This window comes from Perna viridis, chromosome 12 (genome assembly GCF_037379345.1).
Source record: "Perna viridis isolate PV_CMFRI_1.1 ecotype Kerala chromosome 12, ASM3737934v1, whole genome shotgun sequence".
Taxonomy (NCBI): domain Eukaryota; kingdom Metazoa; phylum Mollusca; class Bivalvia; order Mytilida; family Mytilidae; genus Perna; species Perna viridis.
In genome coordinates, this window is record NC_142456.1 from 2,444,112 (window position 1) to 2,455,706 (window position 11,595).

Genomic DNA, 11,595 nt, shown 5'->3' on the forward strand with positions numbered 1-11,595 from the left:
GCCTTGCACCGATAAGTTCCGCCAGAGTATGTAAAAGGAGCTACATTATAAGATATATGTGAACTGGACAGTCAAATTCCTGACACTATTTTGCTTGACGTATGGAGTTTTCATAGCACGTTATGCCAGAGCTTGTCGTAACTACGCAGACTTTTTGTATCGCGCTAGACTTCTTACAATTAGGCTTCTGAAACAGGTTGATATTACTACAAGATTGAAGTCATCACTACAGAAGTTTTATGGTCGTCATCCTAACTCGTGGATCGTAACGGTGAATCCATCTGCACCATGAAATCCGATTTGTTTAACGTGTCATAGTTTTCCATTCCTCTTTCGTCTACTCCGGACTTGACTTTTTATGAGCAGCTCGGCGGATGTTCCTGAAAAGCAGAGTACGCTAACCCTACCGGTTCACCTGGTCTATGCTCCCAGTGGAGTCAGAGTTGCTCATTTCCTTTGTTGTTTTGGTTATTTTATATTTTTATGTGTGTATGTTTTCCAGGTATGGTCTTCGTCCCTTGATTACAATATTTTGATTTCCGCTAGAACATCCTTTTTCCCTTGATTACTGTTTTCAATCACGTACATGTATTTCAAGTAGACATTGACGAGTTTGTGAATGTCAGAATTTGTCATGATTTGTCAGTAACAGTTCCAATTCACGTCATTTAGAAGTGGATTCAGTTTTTATGATTGTCTAGGTAATGATGTTTAGAATGATGTCAAGTAGAATAGGTCTACCCAGAACAGTTCCTGACAAAGAGTGTCACAACACGACAGATTATGTTGTAAAAGACTCTACAGATCCTTACAAGGTTTATCGTGGGTCAGGACAGTTTCTGACAGTTTAGAACTGTTCTATGACAGCAAACACTAACAGAATATAAGACAGGTTTGAATTGACCGCTACTGTTGATGGTATATGGCTGATTAGATTAAAGCTTAGCTATATAAAAACCTTTTAATATTCCATAACATCATGATTGATTAATTGATTGATTGTTGGGATTTAACGCCCGAGCAGCAGAATTTCAGCTATATTCAGGCGATGAACGTGAAATGGATGATAAAATGAACATGAAATGATAAAAGGGATGGGACACAAGGATAATAGGGTCGATAAAGTTTGATTGCCACAAGATAAAAGGGAGGGATGGGTAAGGTTGGGCAATTTAGCCTCCTGTGGCGGAGCGCAAAGGTTCCTACTCCTATCGAATACCACAGCAGGGTTCTTTAACGTGCGAGGAACGTGGCAACTTCCCCAACACGGTGTACCACTATGGTTTGCGGTCAGGTTTTCCATATTATTGCCTGACAACCCCAGCATTTAACACGCCAGGGGTACCCAATTCCACCACCTGGGGCACACATCCCAGTGGCTCTGTGGGCAGAGCGCCTAGCCCCCGGCTAGGTTTCTGAGCACTATTTAGTCGCCTTTTACGACAATTTGCGCTGCTGTAGGCCTATTTTTTTAACACCCGGACCTGCACGGGGCCATAACATCACGAGGCTCCAATACCATTCTGATATGCTTGTTAGGGGTGTGATTTTGGTCAATCATCATAGCCACAATTAGATGCTATTCTAGATAGTGACGTCATTACTTACGATCAACTTTACTCTTACGACTTTTTGTGAATTCGACGCCTGATTCGTTTAAGTCGACCTAAACATTGATGATGTGTTCCGAAGCCTTTGTAATAAAAACATCAACTATCAATGATAAATGATCAGTTTATTTAAAGTGCTCAAAAGTAGAAAAATTATTTAAGTGATAAACATAAAATTGATTGACTAAGCATGAACTAATTAGAGTTGAATTTAACTTTTCGAAACACCATTAGCTTTCCCAACACACCAGTCTGTACTATAATAAATAACTTAAATAGTCTTTTTTAAGCACAAAATATTTAAGTGATAAACATAAAATTGATTAACTAAGCATGAACAAATTAGAGTTGAATTTAACTTTTCAAATCACCATTAGCTTTCCCAACACATCAGTCTGTACTATAACAAATAACTTAAATAGTCTTTTTTTTAAGTACAATATGCTGCCTTGGAGTAAAATTTCACTAAAGTGTCAGAATTCGTTGTTTTCGCATACCCTATAACTGAAAACAAAGCAAATATGATGTTAAAGCAGAAAGTAGAATTATATCTGATAGTTCAGAAAAATACTCCACAAATCTTCTACCTGTACAACTACGAAACTAAATAATATATTTCCGGTATTGAATCATATTACTCCATTGAACTATGCTCCAAATTTTTAGTGGAGTCCGAATTGTTAATTTGCTTTTGTTACTTTGTATGTATTATTTTAATTGCTTAATGTTCTTTATTGTGTATGTCTGTTTTCAATGTTTGGTTTTGTCTTTCGATTGCTTTCTTTTGATTTCCGCTAGAACCTTGGATCTCTTAATTACTCTTTCTATATAGAAGAAGAAATCCCTATTGCCACGAGGAATAATAATAAAAAAATAAACAACAACGTAGAAAACACGTATATTATAAGTGTAATAGGTTACCTCCATTTATAATGCCTTATACAGCAAATTCTATACTATAAACTTACCAGTATATGTTCCCCTATAATAATGTCGCTGACAAAACCAAAGTGACAAGGGTCAATAGTGAGAATGTGTCTGTAAAAATAAACAGAAAATATAGAATGTACTTTGTAATGTGGGGTTGAAAGAAATATCAATCACTTAAAAGAACATTCTTTAGTATCAAACAGACTAGAGCTAAAATGCATTAACGAGGCTACCAAGACAGATGGTCTGTTTTCAGTAGCTAGATGCATCTGCAATGGAAGAGGAAACATTCAAACCATTCCTTTAAATTCTTTGGCTGTTTTCATATATTTTAGTACTCAATCTTTGAGATTTATACCAAATCTATACTCATTAAGACCAAATGAAAATAGGCCACATTCCTTTTTCCTAATGGTGAAATGGATAATATAACCAGATGCATCGTACACTTGAATGATCATTGGGTAGCAAGCGACCTGTAATCAAACTTTCCTACGGAAATAGTTGATATACTAGTTTGTACCATACAAAGACTGAACTTCGTGTCATTTGCATTACATGTAGGTGCCACTTCTAGATCAGACAGAGGTCGATGTGTATTTTGGTCTTCCTTTGACGTAAACTACCCTATAGATTGAACACTTTCATTTTGATTTGAACCAATCATTTCAATCGAAATACGTGAACCAATTTAGGAACGTTGCGGTTGTTTCCATCGTTCCGGTGTTTGTCTCTTGGTTTGAACCCACCATTTCAATCGTGTACCAAGTCTGGACCGTTGCGGTTGTTTCCATCGTTCCGGTGTTTGTCTTGATATTGCCATTCATTATATGGACTTTCTTTCTTTTGACATATTCCATTTGACTATTATAATTGCCTAGAGTTTTTACATATCATTTCGTGATATATTCCATTTGACTATTATAATTGCCTAGAGTTTTTACAAATCATTTTGGTTATTTTGTCATTACCCTTTATTGAAAGAATATACACACATTATAAAGTCAGTCCCTCTTTTGACAATCTTGTTGCTACAAAATTGAAGTCATCACTACAGAAATTTTATGGTCGTCATCATGAACTCGTGGATCGTTACGGTGTATCTATCTGCGCTATGAAAACTGATTTGTTCAACGTGTCATAGTTTTCCTTTCCTCTTTTGACTACCCCGGACTTGAATTTTTATGAGCAACACGGCGGGTGTATCTAGAAAAGCAGAGGACACTTCCCCTACCTGAGCACCTGGTCCATGCTCCCAGTTTTTAGTGTAGTCCGAGTTGCTCATTTGTTTTTGTTATTTTGTATGTATGATTTTGGTTACTGTATGTTCTTTGTTATGTCGGTTTTCCATGTCTGGTCTTTGTCCCTGGATTACATTCTTTTTGATTACCGCTATAACCTTGGTTCCCTTGATTACTCTTTGACCATACTTGGTATGAGTTACATATCATTATGCTGAAAGTGACGTTGGCTTAAAACAACATGGAAAAGCGGGGTCAGAATTACTCAATGGATTGTAATTTGTATTTGAACATCCAGTGTTAGATTATCATTTGCCTTCGACACATTTTGTCAAGGAGGAAAAGCGTGTCTTAAATTATTATGACTCAGCATTATACTCATCGTGTCAAAGAAACATACCATTTACGTTGTTCTGAAGTAAAGCAAACAGAAAAAAAACCACAACGGTCAAATACAAATACAAAAAAGAAGGAAAAAAAGAAAAACAAAGAAAATAAAATATTGTTGAGAACCCATTAACGGATGAAGTATACTGTAACAGCTTAAGCGTTCCCTATTACACGGTTATCTTGGGTAAGATCAGACAAATCCAATGACACCTAAAATAGCATAACCAACAATGGCATGTGTACTTACTTAAATTTTGTGCAGAATCTGAAATGAGAAATAAACTACATTTTAAAATGAATTCGTATATAACATGCAAGCAAGAAGTGTAATGGGATGAGTGCTATTAATGGTGAGTTTAATCGGAACATTTATATGTACTGCTTATTAGAACGCGTCTCGAGGGGTTAGCGAAGGAACCCGTCGAAGTTTTATGAGTAACTACCAGCATATATTTACCACTGAAGTATAAGTATTAACAGGAATAAAAGTGCCTCTTTGTCCGGTAAATTATCATGTAAACCAGCAAAGTCTTGGAGTAAATAAGTGTACGCAGATTAAAGTCTTAGCTCCATATGGGGAAACAGCTTTTAAACCAACAAACCCCAAATGAAATACACACAAATGACTTTTGCAAAAAAAAAATCTTACTTTGAGTAGTATATTGACAAATAAATCCATTAAACCAGTCCCTATTGGCGCAATTTCCGGTAATCCACTTTCCTTGTGCATCAGGTAAATCAAGTCTTACACATCCGGTCTGACCTGTACCATCAGCTCCCGTCTGGGCAAAGTTCATATACCTTACTTCACCCCCTGAAAAGAAAGTTAAAATCTAAATACTGGGAACTTATAAAAGTTCAGAACGTGTCAATAAGACAAAAATGGGTGTCCTAAAATGTCAGTCACTATAAGAATCAGGCAGTGGGTGAAACATGGTATGAAAAAAACACCGTTTTGGAAGATAACTCTGTCAAAAATATAATTTTTGTAACATTCCTGAGCAAATCCAGTGATGCAGAGATCAATAATGTTTTTTTTTTAAATAAAAAGCACCCTTGAGTGAAAATATATTTCAGATTGGTGGGTTTTTGACATGTTTCTAATTTGTTCCTCTTTGCCTGACTTATACAAAAACTTACACTTAATTAACTACACTAATGCACATTTCTACGACAAAATCTAAACAAAGCAACAAAACATAACAAAACTATGCATTCTACGAAGAAGAAAAAAAAACAAAAAAAAACAAAAACAAAAACAAAGCAAAAAGAACAACCAAATAATACAAAGCAAACAAAACCAGTATATTCTACATTATGGTATATGCAGATATGCAGTTTATAATTAAGAATGAAAGTAGGTTCTGAATTAAATTTCTGTCCTTTTTAGGTTAAATCAGGTTACTTAAATAGTCATCATTATGTCTACTCATTCCGTTTTTAACACAATACCTCAAATTTACAAGAAATACGGTTTTCGATACACTATTTCCCGGTAATTGCTCCTTTCTCGGAAAGAAGACTGGAAATGAAGAAAAATGCTGAACTTAACAACCTATTTTCCACTTGACTCTAACCTTATGCGATAATTAATTTCACTCCTAGTTCCAGCCCGAATATGTCATTGACCGAGTACATAAAGGTCAGTTACTGTACCTACCTAGTACAGATTCCGTCAAGGTAGAGTTTTGTCTTCTGAGTCCAATCCAAAAACTCGATTTTGCAGTAATTTCAGATGTATTGTCCGCGTGGTTCGCTAGAGCTTGCGCAGTTGCGGAATCGGTAATTACAGCAAGAAAACCACCATTTTGAGCACAACTGTTGTTTGATTGGCTATAGCTAAGTTCTTCCGATGAAAAGAAGTAGCAGTGGTCGCGGAAAGTCAGTAATCGTTCTAAGTCCGTGGTCAATCCTTGGGGACAGTTAACTGAAATATAAAATCGTCAGCTCTTTTTGAGGATATCAATGAGTTAGTGCATTAATATTTAAAAAAGGAGTCGGTGCATATAGCCTCTTTTACAAAGCAATATTGGAATGGAACTCGTATAAACTCTCAATAGCAAACACGCAATAATTTCATCACTTCAAACGTTAAATAAATGACTTTCCTGTGTAGAGGGAATGTTCAAAGATTTTATCGCTCTTTTCGTTATTAGACTTTGGCTAGTTAGATACATATCAAGATATAAATTTCTTAGTTTTGTGATAAGAAGAACTCGTCCTTTTAAAACTGACAAAAATCAAACAGTAATGTTTTATAGACCTTAAAACCCTGAATTAAATTAAACTTAATCTTTGGTTAAAGTCGATGTATTCCATTATAAACATATTTGAAAATACTTTCTAAGTCCTATATATATATATGAAGGAAACTAAATCAACTGCAAAATGGCATGCTGTATAAATAATATATAGAGAGTACTAAACACAGCTATAATTATGACGCTCCACAAGGAAGCATTTCAATTAAATAATTCAAACATGCACAGATCAAATTTCATTTGTGTATATTTTAATACTTTTTGGTAGAAACAAAACCAAAAAAAAAACCAAAAAAACAAAAAAAAAAAAAAAAACAGGGAAGTACCAACTTATTGTTCGAAACTTAACAAAAACAAAAGCATTCAATTCAGACAAACTGAATACACAGGATAATAAAGTTATTATAAGATAGCAATGGTTTGCATGGGAGTGGTAAGTAAGAAAAAGGACATTAAAAATAAAAATAACTTAAGTACATCAATGTACAGTTAGTACATATTAAGTAGTACATGTAAGTGAGTAGTGCTAATATGGTAATCAGAGATAAAAGTTAAGGTGCATTGCAACAAAAATGCTAGGTTAAAAGAGTAATCAAGGGAACCAAGATTCTAGCGGAAATCAAAAGAATGTAATCCAGGGACAAAGACCAGACATGGAAAACAGACAAACACAACAAAGAACATACAGTAACTAAAACAATACATACACAGTAACAAAAGTAAATGAGCAACTCGGACTCCACTAAAAATAATTCTTTTCTTAAACGATCAAAACAAATAAACATATAAAAAAGAAATGCTACCATGACAGCATTTCTACGTTGGGCTAACGTTGGTTCAACGAAGTCATTTACGTTGGGCCATCGTAGGGTGCCCAACGTTGGCCTAGAGTTGTAAATGCAAAGAGAGCCAACGTTGGCCCAACGGAGGCAAACAATAGTTGGGCCAACGTTACCCCAACGCAATGCCAACATTGACCCACAAAATGCCTAATATTGACCCAACATAAGCCCAACGTTAACCCAACCAAATGGTCCGACGATGGCATTCTTGCAGATTAAAACAAATTTAAAAAAATATTATTTCACAGAACGCTAGCTGATACTATACACTTTTTAAGAGTAATTGCTCAAATTTCCACTCAGTTTATCATTTAAATACTTTCCAGTTAGAATATATTTATAAAAAGCTGATTACACTTTACAAGATGAAAACAAGAACATATTTTATAAAATTTGCAGATATTACATGCATTAGCATATTAGATATTGAAAATTGGCAAATTGTCTGCATTTAATAGAAAAATGATAATACGTATTATTATTATGTGTTTATGTAACATTTACCTAGAAAATATGTATACACTTGTTCAAATTTAAAGTGAACTTTTGTTTTGAAAAAAGTGTATAATGCTCTCAGTTACAAAACTGTATAAGGGGGAGATAATCATGTATATCATCTCATTTTAGATGCAACACAATATTTGCTTTCATACATATGACTAGATTTGCTTTCTTGTTTTAATTTTCTTGAGATCGACATACATTTTTGTATCAAAAATTATATATGAAGTCTGTTTTTACATGTGTTTTACCAAAGTTGTTTCGACGTTGGTTCAATGTTGGCCCACCGTTGGCTCTGGACAAATGTAGAAAAAATGCAAATTATGTGATTGATTTTATATGTTTTGATTTAAAAAAAATGAAATTTAACGATACGCTTTAAGTACAAATAGCTTTTAAAAAAAAGTTATTAAAGAGAATCATAAAATGCAATGATTATTCTGAATGTAGTAGGGCCAACTTGTGACCAACGTTGGGCCAACGCAGAACTTTTTCACAGAATGAACATATTTAAAATTTCAAAACGTCATGTTTAACCATTGGCTTGTCAAGTAGAAACCATTTTGACAAAAAAACATAATTAATCAAGAGGAAATAGTCTCCATAACCACTCACTCTACATTTGGCCAACGTTGGGGAAACGTTGTCTTGTCAACGCCAACTAAGAGCAAACGTGCCAACCATCAGCCAACGTTGGCCCAACGGAGGCATGCTCTCTGGGTAAAAATAACGACTTGCATTTGCGAGAATGTTAAAAGCAGTGTTGAGTGACGTAACTCTTTCCCCGTTTAAATGGTCACATCAATTGTCAAAATGCTCTTAAACGTTATAAAATTGTGCCTACAAGTGCTAAATAAGTATGCTCAAATGTTCGGAACCCCGGGAAAAGAAATTCTCGCAATGGTAAATACATGTACATGTAATAGTATATAGCTCTGTGAAACTTAATTTATGCATCTACATTGTATGCTTATTATCCTATCAAAGTTACTGATATGATTGTACATTCATAGACGTTCGTATGACATCTCGTGCGCATTTTCCACAAGCGAGAACCCAGATCATTAAAATTGGCAGATCAAGAGAATCAGCTAAATATGGGGGCATTACGGGTAAACACATTTTTTACACACAAAAATACGCTATTTTCATTTTTGATAAGGGGCCAGGCCCGCTGCCCCCCCTGGATCGCCTGTGATTAATATACATGTACATGTATTTGCATCGGATACCCACCACCTACAACCCTCCGTCAATACCTGTTTTGTAAATCACTACTTATAAATCCTGTAAATTACATGTTGGTCAATTTCTGTCGGAAGTATTAAACAACAAAAGATCCGTTAAGTGGTGGACTGAAGAGGGCTATTAAACTATTATTATAAAACTGAATTATTGACTAAGTTGACTAAGAAATCGTTATTTCTTTATCAGACTTGCAACTGAGTTTTTGAGTACCATATTGAGAATACAAGACATCATGTAGGGTAATATCAGGTAATGTACGTGTGGAAGCAAACTTTTTATAGGGGTTGGTCCGCCAAATATTAAAAAAAAACAAAAAAAAACCAAAAAAACAGCGAAAACGAATGTAGATGTCACATGAGATGTCATTGCCTACATTATACATATCATATTAGCTATAGAAATATACTATCTAATCTATCGTGCTTGTCATGGCCTTTGCGGTGCTAAAATTTTGACATCACGAAGGATTTACAAAAGTTATTCATCTTGAGAAGTAATAGCCTTTCTGCCTTTCTAAAAAGCTAGCCATCTCTAAGCTTGATCTAATGTTGAGAATAAAAATTTATGCAATTTGTTTTGAAGGATGACACCCGAAACTTTGGACTTGTATTTATGAGTGTAAGTCTATTTACAACACACCTTCAAGTGATGGACTGGCCTGTTTGAAACACACTTCCAAATAATGGACCAAAAATATTGCTAAGTATAAAATATACAACACTTACATTTTGTGTAAAAGGTCCTATATTGTTCATGATGCACCTTCTAATAAAGGAGTATGATTATTCTCATACTCGAGCATTACTGTTCTGGCGACAATTCGTAAAGTTTTTTTTTTTACAATCTCAACAAAAGCCGCTGTGATAAAAAGCATCCTACCTTTATTTAAGAGATATGCGAGTTCTTTTGACTGAAGATGAAAATTTTGTCTGCCCAAACTTTATTTAAAGCACTTTATATTTTAGCACAATTCTTTTATTTGTATTCTCCCGTACGGTTGAAAGGCCCGCAAAATAATGCTGTATTGTGCACTTTCGGTCGATTCCGAATATCTTCGTAACATGTTTCTTGTTTTTTTCATAGAAAATATATTTTAAATACACAAATAATTTTGTCTTTTTAAGTTACTTTCTCCTCTAAATAAATCAAAAGATTTCTATCTTCTTTTCTTTTTTCTATTGTCCAAGTGTAAATAATTTAAAAGTGGCCATCCCGTGCCTTGTGAGGATTCAAATCTGCATTCAGACTAACCAGCGACTTGACCAATCATCAATCGTTATTTTCTCGAGCGTTACCCATGTTACACGACTGGTTGTCCATGTTTAGCTTTTAATTAATCAACCCGTCTTGCATGATGATGAGAACAACTGAAGCGAGACATCCATTAAAGCCACAGGACAATTGATTTCCTATGAACTTGTATAATGCTTTATAAACATAAATAAACTCTCAGAATTGATCATGTATGGTCCATGTATCCCTGCCCCTTTATACTTTATATTGGTAACAGAAACATTTACCGTCAATAAGTATAATGATTTAATAGCGATCCCTTTTTACTTGTTTTATCATAGTATTAGGCATTTATAGACCCTTCATTTCCGGTGACCAGTACTGCACTGCAAGTCTGCTAATCCCACATGCCATTCTGAGGATTGTGAGCTGACATATGGAGAATCATGCTGATATATAGTCCTCTGCAGGTTAAAGTTAAGGTAAAGTCCAGAGAAGCCATTGAATATTGTGAAATTAGCATAGAAGCCTATGGGAAGTAGAATTAGTGGTTTCTAGCCTAGACCCACTGTTCGTTAATTTATATAACATATTTTGTAATTGTTTGTCGTAGCATAGATAGATTTTTCCCAATACCCTTCACCTTAAAGTATTTGAGAAATTAAATATTTTCTCCCCTTTTTTATATTAGGGCCATTTTAACTTTTGTTTTGATCAGTTATCAATCCTGGTGTGTTTTTTTTACCTCAAAATCTTGTCCTGCTTTTAATTTTTTCCCCAATCCCACACTTTTACGTATCAAATAGTTGCCACCGAGTTAACTATATGTTCCATACTCACATTGTGCTGAAACTGTATTGGCAATAATTGTAAGAAATAGTCCGACTATATATTTCATATTATCCATGACAGCAGTTGTTGTATAATAACTGACAATTTGTAGATTTTGTAGTTAAATATCTACTTCAGTTATCTCATCCGTATCCGGCCTTTCTCATCTATTAATCATCGTCATCAAACCCTGAGTAAGTATTAAGGATTAGGATGATAATAACATGTACATGTATGTAAATAAACGTCGTAGAATTGCCTCATAAAGTAATAAAGAAACACCTACTTCTTGTATTCATTAATCCCAGAACAGATCAATTATCATAGACAATAACATTATAACAGGGGGTTTCCCAGTGTAAACGCACACAACTGTTATTTTTTTCTAAACAAATTAAAACAATTCATAAAGTAAAATAAGAGAAAAAGGAAATTATCAAACAACAAACAAACGAGAGATAAAATGTATATATATAAACCACTTGATAAACATCAGATTTTAGATGAT

General features: G+C 34.5%; 1 protein-coding gene across 1 annotated transcript; it reads right to left on the reverse strand.

Annotated features, from left to right (window-relative positions):
• Nucleotides 1-1,720: 1,720 nt before the first annotated feature.
• On the reverse strand, nucleotides 1,721-11,274 carry LOC148600755 (complement component C1q receptor-like). The gene is made up of 6 exons (XM_088555399.1): nucleotides 11,097-11,274; nucleotides 5,832-6,098; nucleotides 4,821-4,985; nucleotides 4,419-4,436; nucleotides 2,579-2,648; nucleotides 1,721-2,114 (listed from the first exon to the last, which is right to left on the reverse strand). The coding sequence occupies exons 1-5, from the start codon at nucleotides 11,161-11,163 to the stop codon at nucleotides 2,593-2,595; spliced, it is 573 nt and encodes a 190-aa protein (XP_088411525.1). The 5' UTR covers nucleotides 11,164-11,274; the 3' UTR covers nucleotides 1,721-2,114; nucleotides 2,579-2,592.
• Between the last annotated feature and the right edge of the window lie 321 nt (nucleotides 11,275-11,595).